General features: G+C 45.5%; 1 protein-coding gene across 6 annotated transcripts in view; it reads left to right on the top strand.

Annotated features, from left to right (window-relative positions):
- CASZ1 (castor zinc finger 1) overlaps nucleotides 1–19589 on the top strand; it is a 207226-nt gene that overhangs the window by 176331 nt on the left and 11306 nt on the right. For 4 of the 6 annotated variants that reach the window (XM_040585420.1, XM_040585422.1, XM_040585417.1 and 1 more), the window contains 10 exons: nucleotides 938–1110; nucleotides 1881–2749; nucleotides 4617–4761; nucleotides 5968–6031; nucleotides 8590–8750; nucleotides 12189–12311; nucleotides 13674–14009; nucleotides 15744–15942; nucleotides 16488–16659; nucleotides 19440–19588. In XM_040585420.1, the coding sequence (XP_040441354.1) occupies nucleotides 938–1110; nucleotides 1881–2749; nucleotides 4617–4761; nucleotides 5968–6031; nucleotides 8590–8750; nucleotides 12189–12311; nucleotides 13674–14009; nucleotides 15744–15942; nucleotides 16488–16659; nucleotides 19440–19588 (2391 nt within the window). The remainder of the gene's footprint in view (nucleotides 1–937; nucleotides 1111–1880; nucleotides 2750–4616; nucleotides 4762–5967; nucleotides 6032–8589; nucleotides 8751–12188; nucleotides 12312–13673; nucleotides 14010–15743; nucleotides 15943–16487; nucleotides 16660–19439; nucleotide 19589) is intronic. The other 2 variants (XM_040585423.1, XM_040585418.1) reach the window with 1 other exon arrangement.

The raw sequence follows: 19589 nt of genomic DNA, 5'->3' as shown, positions 1-19589 counted from the left end.
GAGAGAGAAAGGCTGTTTTATATTGGAAATAGCTGGAGATCCTTTTTTTTTTTTTCCCCTGGGTATCTGTCATGGGTTTTGTTATTGCCTGTTTGAATCAACCTGGGCTGAACTAAGAGGTGGTGTTTTCGTTCTCCTCACTTCTGAGATGGTGCAGGCATTGGCACACGTTGTGCTAGAGAAGAAAAGGAAAAAAAAAAAACCCTCCCTCAGCAGGGCTGAGGACATTTTCAGATTCCAGTGTTTTTTTACTCAATATGGCAAAGTTACCCGCTTTACCCAGAGGAAGGCAGGTTTTCAGCATTCTGTCCTCGTCACACTATTCTTGTTTGCTGCATGAGTTTAAAATTATTGAAGTGATAGTCTTGAACAGTGATGGGGACAAAAAGTCACTGGTTTCCTAAGATCAGCTGAACATAGGGTTTATGCTTTGCTAGAATGAAACCCTTATGTTACAAGTTCAAAAGATTTGCCTCGTGTTGCACCACCCTGCCTTACCTCCCAGAGGGACTAAAGAGGTAAATAACACATTCCCACTCAATTTTATATTCTCCAAACAGATTAAAGTCCTAATTCATTCCGTGTTGCTCCAAGATAACAAGGAGTAATGGCATCTGTCAGTGTTCTGGTCTCCTTAAGAGCAGGAACCCTGCTTACTGCCTCCCTAAGCAGGAATGGTTATCTGTAGCTGCTTTTTTAATCCCTGTGCATCCTTCCATTTTTTTCTTAATGTTTCATGCCCAGAGAGTTGGTTTTTTTCACAGCTGCTCTATCAGTCTTTAGGTTGGGAATTAAAGTGATGCTTAGTACTCCTAGCAGAAATGCATAAATGGAACTGTTAAATGTATATGTGCTCCTTGTGTGTTTATTATTGCTGGTAATAATGGTAGGCTGCTAAAACGCTGTGCTGACGACTCCTTGTTTTGGCCTGGGGTAGGTGGGTTGTAACAAGGTCTATACAAGCACCTCTGATGTGATGACCCACGAGAACTTTCACAAGAAGAACACGCAGCTCATCAATGATGGGTTTCAGCGGTTCCGTGCCACGGAGGACTGCGGCACTGTAGAATGTCAGTTCTATGGGCAGAAAACCACTCACTTTCACTGCAGGTGAGACAGCAGGGAAGGGGAGGAATCCTGCCTCAGAGTTGCATGGTCTGTTTGCCGCCTCCTGCCGAGTCATAAATTCAGGAGTGTAGACAGGGACTTGATTTTTTCCTGCTGTGACCTTCTCCGTACTGCTCTTGAGAGAACTCATGTTCCAGAGCAGATGTGATTTCCGGGATCTTGCCACAGACCACTCTGAAGGCAGGGGTGTGATCTGAGGTGATCTGAGGGAAGGGTACCCACTAGAAAATACATCCTAGAAACATTTGGGAAAGAGATCAGAGGGCTTTTCAGAGTGCGGCTGAAGTAGGCCATTAATACACTGCTAATGGCACTTCCATGCTAGAGTTCTCTCCTGCCAACAGTCAGCCAGCTCTTCCCTTTCAGGGCCAGACTCTGCCTTCTGTACACAAATGCTCTTCTATTGATTGCTCCTGTTCTCAGGAAGAGTAGGAATCCAAGCACAGTTTGTACCTTAGTCCCCTTCAGCTGCTATTTTGATTGGAACTTTCCATGGTGGGTGCCTGCATCCTCATGTTACCATGGCTGTTCCTCAGAGCAGAGTGAGCTTCCCAGCTCTCTCACACGGCAGCATTTTTGCTTGCCTTGGTGTCAGTGGTTAACCTGCATAAAGCTCCTCAACCCCTCTGCTGCCGGGGCCATTGTCTCCTACTGGCTCTGGTCCTTACCCCGGAGGGAGGCCGGTGACAGCAGTTGTGTTGTGCTCCGGGCCCACACAGCCAACCACCCTCTCCTCCTCGATGCCCTTGCAGGCGCCCTGGGTGCACATTCACCTTCAAGAACAAGTGTGACATTGAGAAGCACAAGAGCTACCACATCAAAGATGATGCCTATGCCAAGGATGGCTTCAAGAAGTTCTACAAGTACGAGGAATGCAAGTATGAGGGCTGTGTCTACAGCAAGGCCACCAACCACTTCCACTGCATAAGGGCAGGCTGTGGCTTCACCTTCACCTCCACCAGCCAGATGACCTCCCATAAACGCAAACATGAGCGCCGGCACATCCGGAGCTCAGGAGTGCTGGGCCTGCCTGCCTCTCTCCTGGGGTCCAAGGATAATGAGCAAGAGGAGTCCAGTAATGATGACCTTATTGACTTCTCTGCTATGAGCTCAAAGAACTCCAGCCTGAGTGCCTCCCCCACCAGTCAGCAGTCTTCCGTTTCTCTCATAGTCCCAGCTGCACCCTCCTCTGCTGCTGAGCTTGCTTCCTCACAGGCCAGCAAGTCCGCCAACAGCATGACACCAGCCACCAAGATCTCCGGCCTGCTCTCCCAGGCTATTCCCAGCAATATACCCTTGGCCCTGGCACTCTCCAACTCAACACTTCCTGGAACAGCTGGATCCTTCTTCCCCATCATCCCCAGTCGGGTCTCTACACCGCTTCCTGCCAGCTCAGCTAATATGATGACTGCTGGTTCTTCTGGCACCAATCCAACATCATCTGCTCCTACGGATTCCTCATCCCAGGCCATCTCAGGATCTGGTGAGCCAGCAGCTACTTCTTCTCCAGCTCCAGCAGCATCTATAATGGAAAGGATCTCTGCTAGCAAGGGATTAATCTCTCCTATGATGGCCAGGCTGGCAGCAGCTGCACTCAAGCCCTCTGTGGCACTTGAAGCAGGTGAGTTACCCTCATCGGTTTTGCTAGTGGTGGGAGGAAGAGCACTGCCTGATGGCTTGGAGAGGAGTGAATGAGAAGCCACCCAGTTGTCCATGGGAATGGAGGTGGGGAGGAGGTAGCAGAGGAACATAAGTAGGAGAATAAATTTAGTTGTTCCCAGTGAACCTGTGAAGAGGTCAGCCTTGGCACGGCTTCCTGGGGAGCCTGGTTGTGCTCGCACGGCCAGAGAGAGGCAGGGAGTGCAGCTTTGCCCACAAATGGAGCAGGCGCTTACCAGCTGTGGAGGAGGAGTGTTGCCGTGTGTATTGCCTGGCGTGCTGTAGGCTGAAAAGAGAGAGGCACTGTGTTAAAAACAGAAATGAAGATGCTCGGCCAGTGCTTGCCGGCTGCACAGCAGCCTAAGTTGTCTGCAGGCTGTGTTGAGTTTTAGCTGGGCCTAGCGGTGCAGATCCTGTAGCTCACTGCCGGTCGTATTTCTGGTCTGGGAGGTTGGTTCTGTGCTGCAGCTCCTGTCCCAGCTGTGGGTTCGGAGACAGCGCTGGTGCAGCCCACAAACTGGACCTTTCTCCTGTTGGGTTCCTGCAGGCTGCGCTTCTCTGTCCCTGCAGCTCCCTGTGCTAGAGCGGGGCAGGTTGCTGCCCATGCCCAGCTGCCAGCAGGGATGCAGGGCTCTCTCCAGAGCAGAGGGTACCGCCGCAATCTCCTGCTGAACACGGGCAGCTCGCGGTGGGTGACGGGGCGTCACGGAGGGAGGCTCTCCCTGGCAGAGCCGGTGGCTCTGGGCTGCCCCAAGCCTCCCGCCCCAGGGCAGGCTGCTGGCCCCTGGCCCCGCGGGTGCTGCTTGTGTCCCCTTCCTACCCAGAGCAACCAAGGGAGTAGGATGAAGTGATCTGATTAAAGAGGGAGGGGAACTTTCACATACTTTTAAAATTATTATTTGAAAAATTGTTTCCTAAAGCAGAGAAAGGTCATTGAGGGAACTATTTTCCTTTATTTTTTAATAAAATGCCACTTGCTGTCTGAGAAGCAGCTCGCCGTCAGCTGTACTGCCGGAGGGTAAATTAATATTTTAGTCACTTGGGGATTGTGGAAAAAAGCTCTGCAGACATGTTCCTGTCAGCAACTTTTTTTCCCTCCTTTTTTCTTTGCTGTTCTTCCTAATTTTTTTTTTCTTTAATTTGTCCTCCTGGTTCCCCCCTTCCCTCTTTTTCTCTTCTGTTAATTTGAATTTTTCTTTCATGGGCTCAGCACTAAACCTCCTCCCCAAAAAGAAGAATTTTGCGGGGGACGACGTGATGGTGGTGGCGAGAGGTCGCGCAGTTTGAACTGATCCCATTGGCTGTCACCTTCGATAGCCCAGGCCGGGCAGATGCTCCTGCTGGGCAGGCGCAGTGGCGGGCCATCGCTGTCGCTACGGCAACACTGGGGTTGGGGATGAGAAAGGGGGCTTGACTAGCAGTCGAAAGCTGCCACATTGCCTCAGCATTAACAGAGTCTTTAATAAACGCTTAAGAGGCAGCCCCGCAAATTAGTTATGACAGTTTGTGCAGAGAATCAGGTCTCCCCCACGCTCCTTCCGCCCTTCTCCTTTAAAGGGCCCATAGCCTGGACAACTTTGACATAATTTTGCAATAATTATCACTTGAAGAATTTCCACGCTGGAGTGGACGTCAGAACCCATCATGTCAGCTTGGCAATAAACGCTGACCAGCAATCCCAGCACTTCCCTTCCCCCACACTTTTTCTTTGCTTTTTCCATTTATGCACTTGTGCTAGTAATTTAACTTACTTATTTGCCATTGTAACCTCATTTTAGGCCTACATTTTTCATTTAATTTTTGCATTTAATTTTGGTGTTTTTCTCAAGCAGGGAATGGACAGCCAGCAGCTACCGGACGGTTCAATCCAGTTCAGGTGAAGCAGGAACCTGTGGAGGCCATGGGATCGTCATCTGCCACCAGTCAGGACTCCTTGCAGGAGCACAGCTTGGACCTGAGCGTCAAGGATCACGGGTGAGAGAAGTGCAGAGGCAGGCACACTTAGCTCTTCCCAGCATCAGGCTCTGAGAAGTTTCCATACCTGTAATAGGAGAGGACACAACGTGTTGGTGAAAGGCAGTTTCACAGTGGCTGAGTCGGATGCCCCCAAACTGAAGGCAGGGAGGCTCTCTTTCCTCCCTCTCAAGCACATGTTCTCCAGATGTTTTTTTGGGCTCACAAGCACCTACTGATTCTTTGACAAGAGCCTTAACTCTTGTGCTCCCCTCTGCAAAACGAGCTACTGGCAAAGCTTCTTTCACATAGATATTCCTGCTGTCATCACCAAGAGCTGGTCGAAGGCTTCTCCAATGCTGCATTTCAGCACGCTCCCAGCAGGAGCATTTGCATTGATGTAACAGGGCATTGAATCAGGTCTGGGAGAGGCACCTTCCTGAGAAACGGGACACACAAAACAACTGAGCGTCAGGCTGACTCTGGTCTGGCGGGTGCTGACCTGTGGTTACAGGTGATGAATCTGCACTCGCGCAGATGTGAATGCATCTGTCTCAAAGTGCGTATCCCCCTTGTCCAGCATCTCTGCTCAGGATAAGAGTGTTTGGGGATTGTCTTTTATGGAAAAACTGTGGAAGAACTGATACTGGGGTTAAGTGAGCCCGCTCCACTTTGACCTTTGTGTCATACGTTCCATTTAAACAAGCCTCAGTTTGGGACCCCAGCACTTGTATCAAATGTAACTGTTACTGATGCACGTGCAATACTAAGGTTGCCTTTCAGCATGCTTTGCTGTGGCCCTAAGGACTGTTGCCTTGCCTTCTCTGCTGCCGAGGGGGCCTGTGTCCCTGGCGGTGTGAGTCTTCCGTTGACATCCCCCTGGTTTTGTGGCATATTTCTGAAAGTTCTAGCGGGATGAAGAAGTAAAACATGGGCTGGGTTGTGAGTCAGCTAATGAGAAAGTGTGATGGTGTGGATACTGGAGAAGGGGTCTGGACTGTGCAAGAGCTGAACAAACTAAATTCTGCAGACTTGGGGCCCTCTTGCTCTCCATCTTGGCCATCACGAGTAAACGAGTTTGGCCTGCCCAAGGGAGGGTGGGCACCATTCTCTTCCTCCGGATGTAGCAGGTGAGGAGTGAGGCAGCTTGAAGGGAGAAGGATTAATCTCAGTGCTCATAGTCCCTGTGCACATCTTAACTAAACCCTGTTGGTTTGTGTGTTCCAGTAATGAATCAAATGGCCACACAGTCTCGGCAAATTCATCTCTTTTATCCTCGCTTATGAATAAGGTAAGAGCCATCCATCAAACGCCTTTCATTCCCCCCACCAAGAGAAATTAAAGCTGCGATAGCAGGGAGGGGGGGAAGAGATGCGTTTGTTTTTTAATGTTTTGCCTCTAATAAGATGAGTTTGTACCATTTAAATTTTGAGACCATTTTTCATCGGGTATAATTTCAGAGCCACTGCTTACGAATTAATTTAATGAACTGGCTGAAGAAATATATTGCAGCCTCTGACACCTTTTTTTTTTTTTTTTTTTTCATTCCTTTCTAGACAGAGGAGGGCTCCGAAAGATATTTTTTTTATTATTATTATTTTTTCCCCTTTCATTTTTATTTCCAGAACCTGGCAACTTCTGTCTTTTTATAGTTACTCGTTTTGTTTATTTACTCAAAAACATTTTTTTTCACTGGGGGAGGATAATAATTTGTTTTTATGAAAGAGATGAAAAAAATTATAAGTTTTGAGCCAAAATCATCAATTTCTGTCTTTCTGGTGTGAGTAATGGTGTCCAACAGAGCCTCCTTTACCATGTTCTAGAATATTTATTTTGGATAATGCACGGTTTCTTTTTCCTTACTTTTTCCTTAAATTATACATCATCTCAAATATATATTTCCCTTTCACATGATAAATTCTACTGTACCAAGATTAATTTTGCCGTTGTATACAACTGCAGTAGAGATCAGGGCAGCCTTTGAGCCATGCTTTAATATTCTGCTGTGTGATAGGTTTTACAGGCATAACTATTGCCATCCCCGTGGCTCTGGGCATTACATGCATCGAGGCCATATAACCCTCAGGAGAGGGCAGAGTGACTTTGCCTAGTAATCTCTCACCTCCTTTCTCTCATTTCATCACTCTCTTTTTTTTTTTTTTTTTCTCTGTGTTGTTTAATTTCTGCTTTTATCCTTATGCCACTTTTCTCCTCCATTGGCTCTCAGTTACACTGGGGTTTTGATGTTCCCTTTTAAACTTAAATTCTTATTCATTCCTGTGTATTGTCCCCTCAGTGATTCCAAATATGCAGCTCTTTCTCTAGTGAGTCTGGGGTCCTGAGTCATTTTGAAGGTCCTAGCTCAGAGAAGTCCTCTTTCGATAGATACATCACTTGAAAAAAACAACTCCAGGAGAATATGAGATTTAGGCATATGCTCAGAAATAAGCATTTATGTGCAGTCCCACATAAGATTCTGTAGTGCAAAGTAAGTGCATCACAGGTACAAAACAAGAGTTCTTCAGGCCTGCTCCTTTTTTAAAGGAATGGGATTATCCGAGGATGTAAACCAGCAGAGAATAGAGCCCGCTGATTTGAAGGAGCCTATTTCAAGACTAAGGATTGCAGAATCAAGCTCAGTGTGCTCAGGAACACATCACGCTTGCTTCTTCCTCTTGTTGCCCACAATTTCTGTTTGTGGAGGAGCCCTTCATTACTCATCAGGAAAAAGAACCCTTTATAGGAATTGAATGCCCAGCAAACACCAATGGAAAAAAGACGACCTGAATTTCTGACTCCAGCCATAAAGAGCTGCAGTCTCCACATAGCAGCAGGGGCTTTACCTTCAGGGGGCATTAAGAGAGCCTCGAATAGCCAAGGTTCCTGTAGCGCAGTGCAGTTTATTTAGGGGGTTGTCAGGCTTAATTAACTGATATTTACAAAGGGCTTAGAGATCCTCAAGTGGGGTGGAGTTTATAACGCAAGTATTGGGCCAAATCCTGCATTTTATTCATGCTGTGAAATTCACTGTTGTTACTGAAGGTAACTGAGAACACAACAAAGCAAGAAAGGGTCTTGGAAATTGCGTTTTTATTCTGAAAGAAAATTTTCTCCCTAAGCACTCTTTTCTGTCTTGCACATCATACGCCTGGACCTCTAAACTGTCTCTGTGCAGAATCTATTTGAAGCCTTTCACACAATGCAAATTGTGAGTCCCAAGTCCTGCTTTGCAGAGGGTATGTCCATTTAGCACAGAAAGTGACATAATTTCTTTATTGAAGTTAGCAAGAATTTTCCAGGAACTTCCGTGGAGCCAGAATTTTTCCCCAGTTGAGTGAGATACCCTGTGCCCCCCCCCTAGCCCAAGACATACCTGACAGTCACTTTAAAGGAGGAGACATCCTTGTGGCTGGGATAAGATGATTTGAAATAAAAATTAGAGCTTACTAGTTCTATCACTAGCTCTGTACTAAGAGATCAGCATTTTATAGGAGCTGTATAGGGCTGGTAATGTTTAAGCCTGCACACCTTTTCCATATGCCAGGAGGGTATGTCTCTCTGCACCTCAGTTTCCCCATGTATCAAACAGACAAGTTGTGTCACTGCTTTACACAAGAGCCATGAATATTAGATGGGCAGCCGCGTACTTTGTGATAGTTGGGTGGAGGATGCATTAGTGAGGTGTTACTAAGTTTTGCTGATGCAGTTGAGGCAGCCTGCGCAGACTTCTTGTCTTCTCTCTTAATCTTTGAAGACACAGCTTTCTGTGGGACAGTCCTGAGGGTATCCAGACTGGCAGTGTCCACGCTGTGTGCTGGGCCTGATGCAGTGTCTGTGTTCTTGTTCCAGATGTCCAAGACCAGTGCCAGCCTTGGCAACCTGCTGAACATTAAGACAGAAGGAGATGGCAGCCAGGCTGGGGCTGGAGAGCCAACACAGTACTTGGGCAAGGCAGTGAAGGCACTTGTCCAGGAGAAGCTCTCTGAGCCATGGAAGATGTACCTGCGCCGGTAAGGAGAGCATGGAACTGGGAATAGAGGAGAGGGAAAATCACTTCCTTTGCAAAGTGTCTGGCTCATTAGTTCTCACTTGAATGCAGAGTTCTCTTGAATGTAAAAGCTTTATTCTGTGACGTGCTGATCACCTTCTGGAGTGCATTTAGTCCCTGGTCCCAGCTAGCTGCAGTAGGGGTTAACATCCTGTAAGAAATATCTATCCACATAGAATAATTTTGCAAAGGGATCTTGAGAACCACCTATGAGCATGGATCTTCACGTTAACCTTCACTGTTAGCCTAGACGTCATCATAGGCACCTCTTTACAGTCTGCAAGTCCAGGGGACCCGCTGCACCTGGCTCTTAGCACTGAACTTCTGTTTGGCCATGTTTAGTTATTACACACAGATCACAGAAGCCTTAACATGCTTGCTGTGGCATTTCCTCTGATATGGGAGCAGCCCACTGGAACTGAGTATAAGGGGTATGGGATGGTTTCTGCTGGTTCTGTTGTAGAGGAGGAGGCTCAAAAGAAAAATGGAACAGATACAAAACTCACCCACACACAGACACATGCACATACATGCCCAGACAGACACATGCTTTGAGACAGACACAGATACACCCAGGCAGACATATAAGGGTTTGTGCTCTGACACAGATAGTTGCCTGCAAATGCCTGTGGACACTTTGGAAATTGCAGACTTTGATAGGAAGGCTAGAAAGTCTTCTAGTCCATCTGCCTCTGGCCAGTGTGAGATCCTTCCCTGCAGTCCATTTGCATTTTGTCCAGCCTAGTTGTAATTATGCCAAGCAGTGTGGCTATTTTCTTGTCTCTGGGAGCATTATTCTACCACCTAATATGTTTCAATGTCAGGATTTTTTTCATGGTATGCAGCCTGAATTTCCCTTTTGTAATTTTGTTGCAGTTATCCTGGTTATATCCCCTTGAACCACAGCAGATAATTCCTCTCTGCAATTGGAGTTCACCTCGGTCAGATAGTCACAGACTTTTAGCATACCATTTAACCAAGCTTATTTACTTTCTTTAATCTGACTTTGTAAATTACTCCCTTCAGCCTGCTGATCATGTTGTTGCTGTTGTTGTTCTTGCTGTTCCCTGAATGGGTGCAGAACTGGGCTGTCATTCCTGTATTGCCAGACCAGATAGAACAAGCTTTCTGCCCCCATATATGCAGTTTGCAATTGTGCTACCTTGTTTGCATCTATACTGCATAATGTATATGTATCATGTTTACCACCCCCTGTTACACAGGATTGCTTTTAACGTTGCTCTCATGAGTCCCCTATGTGTAAAAATAGACCCCCACCCCCAGATGTATTAGCTGTGTGTTTCAAAAATGACTCTCGTGTTCTGAACCTTCTCCCTTGTCTTGCAAGGCCTCTCAGTGTTATTTTCTCCTCTTGCACTGGTGTTGCCAACTCCTCCCAGTTTAGTATCTTCTGTGAATTTCATTAACATGCTGTTTGCTCCTTCTCCTAGATTACTAATGAAGATGTTAAATAAGCTCAGACCTAACCAAAGTCATCCTTGCAGCACTCACAAGATGCCTCCTCCCAGCTCAATACGTTGCTGTTTGTCATTAGCCTTTGTTTACAGTCCTTCAGCCAGTTTTCAATCCATGAGGTAGCATTCACATCCAGGCCAATTTGAATTAATTCTAAGCATATGTGAGACTGTATCAAAATGCTTTACTAAAATCCAAATATATTGCATCCCTTCATCCACTAATTTTGTAATTCTATCAAAAAAAGCAATTAAATTTGTCTGGCAAGATTTATTCTTTATAATCCTGATGCTGTTTATTGCTCATGGTTCCTTTATCCTCTAGATGTTTAATGATTTTCTCCTCCCTCTTAATATTTGTTCCATTACTTTACTGGAAGGAGAAGTTAAGACTAGAGGTATGATAATTGCCAAAGATCACTTGTGTGGTTTTTGTTTTTTTTTTTCCCCCTGAATGAATCAGTACCTAGATTTTTGATTTTTTTTTTTTGTCAGTTTCCTAGTACCTCCCTCTTCTCTATGGCTTACAAAATAGCAAATAGTAATGAATCAGTTTGTGAGTTAATTTCCATTGCACTTCAGGACATACATCATCCAGACTGGCTGATTTGTGCATATTTGTATTTTCTAACCAGTCCTTTTATTTGCTCTTCTAGAAGCTCTTCGTTTTATCCCCGATTGTCTGCTTTGTCTTTAGTTTTCCCATCCAAAGCAAATTTTATAAGGCAGTCATTTTTGACTCATCACCTCCAATTTTTATTGGACCCTCCTCCTAAGTACAAACACTCTCGTCCCTGATAAAACAACACCTTTGGCTTGCAGTAGCTTGGTTTCTTATCTCTTACCACACCTTTGCTTTCCTTCCATCTTCTCCCTGCAAGCCTTAACTGACTGCATGTATTCTGTATCCGCTGACCTTCCTTCTCCCGTACAAGTTTTATTTTCTTTTTCCTTTACTCTCAAATTGTTAAGAGGTCCCTCCTGGGACCCCACAGGCTGCTGTTTGTTTCTTGCTTTCCTGCTCATCGGAGCAATTGTAGTTTGTTGTATCTTAATTATGCAAGAGTCCCCTGTTAAGTTTCAAATCCTTCCTACCAGTGTTTTTTACTTGACTTCTATATTCCCTGTGATTCTGGAGTTTCCTGAAATTACAAGTGTTTGTGCTGTTCTTACTAAGTCTGGAGAATCTCAGCAGTGGATAAGCAGTGAAACGAGGCTTAGTTGGTTTTGCCCTCTTGATCATTTCCTCCACGATGACAAGAGGCAAATCTTAGACAATGGATTTTGCTCTGGTTTTTGCAGGGCAGCATTGTTTATTCTGTACTTCAGGGATCGTGCTTTTCAGTATTTGTGCATACTAGACTGTAATTGTTATATAGGTGATACTTTGTCTCTCCCATCAGTGTGATAACCCTGTTGTTTCAAGGTGTGGGGGTAGGCAGATTCTGGGATCTAGATTCCCTTGGACCTCTGTTGTTTCTTCCTTTTGCTACTCTCAGTAGATTGAAAGGGGGAGAGGGGGAAGACCTGTAATGTTTCAGTAATGTCCTTTTTGTCCGAATTGCCTTTAATTTGCTAACCTTTGATCGTTCCTCAGAACCTTGGCTTTTGTATGTAGATGCTCAAGACCACTAATGATTTTCATCTTTTGTTTCAGAGTAGTTCTGTATTTTGTTCCCACTAAAAGTGAATGGGAGTTTTTCAGTCAAGTTCAATTCGAGAGAAATTAGGTTCTTGTTCTGCATGTTCAGATCTATATAACAGGCAATAATCAAGCAACAATGCCAGCAGTGCCTTTTGTGCAGCAGGGACAGTGGTGTTAGAAAAGAGAATGGTAGTAGTGTTGAAAAACAAAATCTGTGTGTTCCAACACTGCTTCTCTTCTGGGGCCTTCCGTAAGATGCCTGCTTGTCTGCTTTGGCCAGGTTTGGTACCAAGGATTTCTGCGATGCACAGTGTGACTTTCTTCATAAGGTGCATTTCCATTGTGTCGTGGAGGAATGCGGTGCCCTCTTCAGCACCCTGGATGGAGCCATCAAGCATGCCAAGTAAGTAGGAGAGTGCGAGTCTTGGGAAACCTTGAGAAAACTGTACAAGACGCACACTGCAGGACAAGAAGAGCCCTTACTGAGTCACTATTCAAGAGCAGGAATGGGGGCAGTCCTAAGGGCAGCAATTTGGGCATCCACATGCTTCCTGGGCAAATGTGCTCAGCTAAAATTTTTGCAGAACACTATGTCCTCTTCAATTTTGTTTTACAATACATGTCCTCAACTTGTGAAAAAGTGTTGGCAAGGCTGGGAATTGGACATTTGTGTTTGTCTATAGCCTGTTTGACAGACAGTGTGTTCAAGGAGACCCATATTTCTCACAGCACACAAATATACCATACAAAGAAATAAGCAGATACGGGAGGGAGAAGATCCTGTAAACACAGCCATTGTAGCTGGATACAGACTTTTTGTGGAGCAGACAGCTCCACGGTTTAGAAAGCATTTTAGTGTTCTTTGTCTTGTCATGACAAATGTCTTTTAACAAGTCTTCCCTAGCCCTTAGTTTATATGGTTTTGTTTAAGAGGTTCATATCATGTGGCTAAGAATCTGGAAACAAAGCAGTCAAACTGTCCAGCAACCTCCTTCTCACCTTGCCATGTTCTTATATTGTAAACCCTTTGCCATTTCACATAATTTTGGAAAGTAGTAGGCAGCGCAGAGTTTAGTAGCTGGAACTGTAGGTGAGGTGATTTGGCCTATATTACAGAGGCTGTGCAACAAGCTCAGAACTCTAGATGACTCTCGGGTGAAGGATGAATTTAAGATACGCTCCCACTGTTACAGTGAGGGGACTAGCAAAGGAAGGGTGGGATACTGGAAATTTTCCCTGTTGCAGATTTCTACAAAGCATAATCTGCAGTTCAGTACCACGCCAAGTTCCTTTTACAGGCAATGGAAGATTTGCCTGAGTAAAGAATGAGTAAGGCCTTCACCAGCTGGTCACATGACTGATTCTGAAGGGGTTTAAAGGGAAGGAGATGTTGCAACAGAAAGATCTGTTGGCACAGTTGGTCTCTGGCATTGGATGGTTCACTGCAACAAACTGTTGGCTTCTCACAACAGCTGTGGGAAGCTGCCCTCGTAGGCATATTGATCTTACTGACTGCAGCAATTCTCGCGTCTCTTATTTCAAAACATGGTTTTTGCACCTTTCTGTCTCCACCCCTCTTAGTGAATTGCCTTCTCTTCACAGACAATCTAGAAGGCCCCTAAATCAAGCCATCAAGTTTTCAGGGCCCTTTTAGAATTTAACCTCACCTAATTTGTAGACTCCTGCCACATTCTTTTTGGTGCTTGATCAAGTTGAATGTAATGGTCAAGAATTTATGTCTGAATTACACTGTCTTTTTTTGCAGTTTTCACTTCCGAACTGAGGGTGGAACTGTGAAAAGTAACTCCGAGTCTCCCTTCTCAACTGCTACTGAGAATAAAGCTTCACTGGCCCCTTCATCACCATCTGCTACTTCTGTCACCATGGCAAGTGCTCCTGCCCTCGATGTGCCCACTCCAAGTCCAGCTACTGTGCCCTCTGCCCCCACACTGCTAGCTTGGAAGCAGCTGGCTTCAGCTATACCCCAGATGCCTCAGATCCCAGCATCAGTGCCTAACCTGGCAACTTCACCCTTGGCAACAACTTCGCTGGAGAATGCCAAGCCTCAGGTCAAACCCGGATTCCTCCAGTTCCAGGAGAAGTAAGTTGCAGTGCTGCTTGCCTCCTTATGCCCTCTCCAGCCTTGCAGTCCCCTCTTTACCACTCCTCAGAGCTGTAGTACTACCTCTGTATTCGCCCACTGAGAGACCTTCTGTCTAGAACGTGCTCTGGGTTTTATCTCACATAAAATTTACTTCTATAAATTCTAGAAAATACCTTCAGTTATTGTAGGAAAAAACCAGGATTTTCAAGCACATCTGGGAGCACCTTTAGGTATGAGTTTAGAGAGGAAATAAACTTGCTGACATATCACTGAAGCTTTTTTCATACCTCACGAGATGTGTAAAGAAATACATGCATCTTTGCAGTATTTTTGACACTGAAGGCTACAGAGGAAGCATAGCATCTTCAAAGTGTTCAGCAGGACACCTGACTAGCCCACCTCCAGATCTTGCTACGTGTCTGAGGCATACCATGAGTTTCTGTGGTTGAGCAAACTTTGGTGGGCAACGGAGTGCTCAGTCATGCAAAGATGAGGTGTTACTGCAGCAAAGTATACAGAACTAACTAAGAGTAGATCTTCAAAGATTGCTGAAAAGGAAGCTTGCTGGATTTCTGCTGGATTTGTCCCCAGTAAGCTCTGTCACCTTTTCCTAGGAATGCCATCTGTATCTCAGTATAATGCAGCTTCATTTTTTTTTTTTCTCAGTGAAGACAACTAGGGGGGTCAGGTAGCACAGGGGGCATAAGTGCTTGACTCTGCCATACTAGCCACGGGTCTCTCAGCAGCTCAAGGAACAGAGAGTGATTCTCCCTTTACCTCAGATTTGTGGAATTTTGCTGTCCTGGCTGAACTTCTGTGCAAGTGTAATGCGTCCCCTTAAATTCCTTGCCTCTGGTTTTGTAGTGTTGGTTTACAAAGTAATTCACAAGGGAGGTGTCTGGCAGAAGGTAACAGACCTTGCTGCACTTCTTTTAAAACATTAACGAAGTTCCACAGTGTTGCTGTGATGTTGGTGTTATTTCTGTTACACAGAAAGAGGCACAGAAGTTACATGGTTTACAGGAGGACACGAGCCCATGATCAGGTTAGGCATTACAGCTCAGTTAGTTAGTCAGGCTGGTGGATTATCAGTCTCTGGGTGGTCTACTGACAATGGTTTGTCTGCTTTCAAAGAAGTACATTCTGTTTCACATATCTGAGTAGGTACCATTGGGTAAAGTGCTTGGCATCCAAGGGATCAATGTTCAGCTGCCTCCAATCTGACCTCTGTTTGTGCAGTCAGAAATCCACGGAATGGGTGGGGGGAGCAAGGTACCAAAACCATTTAGCTGGTTAAAGAGGCCACTGCTGATTTTTGTCTAATCAAGGGGAAGCCCTGCCATCTTGCAATTGTGTGTGCCCAAAAGTTTCATTTCAGTTACACAAGATTGAGTTGGGAGAATCCATTGAGGTAAGTACAGGCAGAAGGGGCAAAACAGCATTGATCCAGATCTTGAGAGAGCTTTAAATTGGAAGTGTGGCCCTCAAAGAAAGACTACAGAACCCACCATGCATTGCTGTATTGTAATAATCTTAAGAGAGTGCACTAGCTTGGTGGAATTGCAGTAGTGTTGCCAGCATCAATTACTAAAGAGGAAGGTGGCTATGGGAGATGTGTAGGCCACGTTTGGAACAGAGGCTTCAGCTGGGCTCCCCCTGAATTAAATTTTGGCAAAGAAACAAATGTGTGAAATGAGTGAAGGTGATGATTGTATTTTGGATGTATTCCAGCGATCCCTGCCTGGCAACGGACTGCAAGTATGCCAACAAATTCCACTTCCACTGTCTCTTTGGGAACTGCAAATATGTGTGCAAAACCTCTGGCAAAGCTGAATCCCATTGCCTGGACCACATCAACCCCAACAATAATTTGGTGAACGTGCGAGACCAGTTTGCTTACTATTCACTGCAGTGTCTCTGTCCGAACCAGGTAAGAGCCATTCAAAAAGCCGTGTTCTAGCCGGACTGTGTGTGGGGGAGAAGAGTAAGAAAGATCAAGTAGACCACTCAATAGGAAATGAGGCTGAGTGTTTCATTCCTCATCTAACTACAGAACCATGGAAGGGTCTTAATTACGTGGTCAAGCAAAATGCTTGGTTTCCATCAAAATGAAAATTGCAGTGCTTTTGTGTTTCTTTGACTTGGGTGAAGTGGACAAGGCAACTGGAATGATCTAAGAGACATGAGATAAAATAAAAATCTGTGATGAATACCAGGGAAAGCCACGAGTGAGTGAGTTAGGTTTGGGATATGTCGATGTAGAACAGTGCAATACAGAATACATGACAGCAATACAAAATGCACAACAGGGAGCAAGGTTGCGCTGCAGAATGTGGAAGATAAAATGGATGTGATCTAGAGTATCAGTTCAGGCCTCTCTCTCATGTCTCAGAGGGACAGCGTTAGGAGCAAGCAGATGAGAGTGTATTTTTTTTAGATACGCTTAAAGCAACTTGCCTGTTTGCTCCTCTCCAGCACTGTGAATTCAGGATGCGAGGGCATTATCACTGTCTTCGTCCTGGCTGCTACTTTGTGACTAACATCACCACCAAGCTGCCCTGGCACGTGAAGAAACACGAGAAGGCAGAGAGAAGGGCAGCTAATGGCTTCAAGTATTTTACCAAGCGAGAAGAGTGTGGCAGACTAGGTGAGTTTTCTTCTTTTTCCCCTGTCGCCTCTCTCATGTGGTCTGTCCCATGTCCAGGCTAAAAACGCCATGAGTTAGAGCCTGCGAGTTACGCTTAAGATGTATTTGGTCATTAAATCACTGAACAAGAAATGGAACAGAACAGAAAGCAGTTCCTGATCTGCCTGAGTTGAAGGATGTTTTCCCAAATAGACCCATGTTAAAGGGATAGAAACTGTAATATAGAGGATTTTATTTATATATACACATCTTGAGGTGCAGCTTCCCCATCGTTTTTCCTTTTTATCTATTTGTCAGTACCTTTTTTTGTACTTTGTAGTCTTTTGGGCCTACTGCACGTGTTGGGTAGAGTTTAAGGGTGAGCTTAGGAGTAAAAAAATGCATAGGGGAAGTGCCTGTTCTGATGAGTGCCTTGTGCAAACGTTCTTTCTGTATCAAGGAAGTTGCTGCTTTGCCTGATTCCAGGCAGTTTCAAATGAAACTTCTTTTTAGCCATTGCCAGTGCAGTGTATTGAAAGGCAAAGGGCAGATAACCGGAGCCGCAGGTGTGGAGAAGAGCGTTCAGTAGCCTGCTCCCTCCTCCAAGACGATTCCCGCAGCCCCCTGTGAGCAGCAGGGAGTGCGGCGCTGTGCCTTTGTGCCGGCCTCCCACCAAGGCCCGGCCGGCCGAAGGAAGCGCCCGAGATGCAGCAGCACAGCCTCAGACTAGGGCATGCCCACTTGCCAAAACTGTTAGCAGCGCTGCAGTAGTTATTAGAGCTAGGTGCCTCTGGTGTAAAGATGGCAAAACGAATTCGTAAGAAAAGAAAGCAGAATGCATTCCCAGGGAGGAGGTATCTAGAGCTGAAATCTCACAGCTCCAGCAGAGCTCTATCCTGAACTGCCTGGATACACTTAACCCTTCAAGTTGTGTTTTGGCTTTATGGTGTCACAGCCCCAGTCCTCCCTATCACTCCTGGCTGGAGCAAAGGCTGAACCAAAGCAGGGTTCAGAGTAACACTTCTACAGCTGCTGTTCTCTCACATTGCAGGGAAACAGCCACAGTAACCAAAACCAAACTTTTCTTTTCAGTTTTGACTACATCATGAATGTATACCCAAATGGTAGCTTGTTTGTGGTAACCAGGGTAATGAGTGTCAACACGCCAGAGCCAGTACTTACCTAGGTCTCATTTACACGTCAGTAGATTGAGCAGTTGCTGTTATTTACTCAACTTTAGGTGTTTCAGGTGATAGCAGGGGCTAGACAAAGCAGGACAATGATACATGACACCCAGCCTGCTCGAATGCCCTAGCAACAGGCGAGCCTTCACCTGCCCTTTGCTGATACTGTTTCAGTCCCGCCAGCACTGTTTGTTCTCCATCCCAAAGAACAGCACTACGTGATGGGGAGGGCACATGAGGTGGGGCTGTGGGGGAGTGCAATACCTAAACAAACATAAGCTTGGCATGCGCATAAAACACTATCTGTGAGCTAAAGATGGGCTGGGTGATTCAGGAGTCTTTTGGCAGCGAGGCATCTACAGGCTGTGCATGTGTCAGCAGTGTTTATTTTTGGGAGCGATGGGGTACATGCATCCAGCAGTATGTAAATGTGCCTATAGGCTGGGCTTGCCATGCAGTAAACATACCAGGGGTCTGCATTTGCCTGCGTAGATAGAGGCAGCATGATGGGCTGCTGTAGCTGGATGTGTTTGTATAGGTGTATATGGTCATACCAATATATAAATGCATGTCTGCTTCTCTGTACATCTCTATGCTTCTTATGTTGCATATGTATATACAGCAGGTGCAGAAAGCACTGGCCTGCTTTAAGGGCTGTGAATGTGTCTGAACACAATAGATTTTTTCGTATGTATGTCTGTGCATGTATAAATACATACACATGTGTATGGGTGGGGAGGGAGAGGTTAAAAATACGTACATGTGGAAGTAAAGGTGGATGGGTGTAGACAGGTGACAGACGAGTAAAACTAAGCCTGACTGTAGGTCTGTACCACTGTGTATATAAGGATACAGCCAAGGGATGATGGACAACCCAACGATTGATATAGCTGCATTTTACCTGTAAAAGGCATTATTTATCAGCTATAGAACATAGCTCCCAGCATGCATGGTGCTATCCACGAGGAGCAAAATGTGTCAAGTGCTGTATGCCAGAACCCATATAAATTGCTTGTTGTTTAGTAGCTACCCCTATTACACAACAAATTTGGAGTGGCAATAAACACTTCCTGGCTCACTTCTGTCTGACCAGAGAACATACACTGTCCAGAGCTAGAGCTGTTAAGGGACTGCTTTTCTGAGAGCACACAGTTAAGGGGGGGGGGCGGGGGGCAGGGAGGAAAAGAACTTTTCATTTCTAATCTAATCATGAGCATGCATTTTTTATTTTAACTTCTATGCTATAGTTAAATATCTTGGGTTTGTTCTCTTTGTAAAGGAAAACGCACTAGCTAAGACTGGAGACCATTAGGCACTAATAGATGTAATGTTCCTTTCTAACAAACCAAAGAGGGATGGAACTAGTCTGCAGCTCAGGCTCACTTCTTAGATCTGTGTCCATTGTAATAGTCTCTTGCAGTTGCTCACAGGCAAAACGTCATGTTTCTTTCATTCAGGACTGTTCCTGAAGAACCTGTGACCATTTATAAATCTTCAATCCACCAGAAATTCATGTAGGAGCAGCCTTGTCGGGCCCATCTCCATATCATCTTCCCTACAGTCCCTTTCCCTGTTGGTACCTTTCATGTACTACATACAATGGTTTTGTGTCTGTAGGTTGCAAATATAACCAGGTGAACAGCCACTTCCACTGCATTCGAGAGGGCTGCCAGTTCTCCTTCCTGCTCAAGCACCAAATGACATCCCACGCCAGAAAGCACATGAGAAGGATGCTGGGGAAGAACTTTGATCGTGTTCCTACTCAGG

The sequence above is a fragment of the Falco naumanni genome, chromosome 3, assembly GCF_017639655.2.
Source record: "Falco naumanni isolate bFalNau1 chromosome 3, bFalNau1.pat, whole genome shotgun sequence".
In the NCBI taxonomy this organism is placed as follows: domain Eukaryota; kingdom Metazoa; phylum Chordata; class Aves; order Falconiformes; family Falconidae; genus Falco; species Falco naumanni.
Note: the sequence above shows the minus strand (reverse complement) of the source record. Positions and strands in the feature narration are given on the sequence as shown.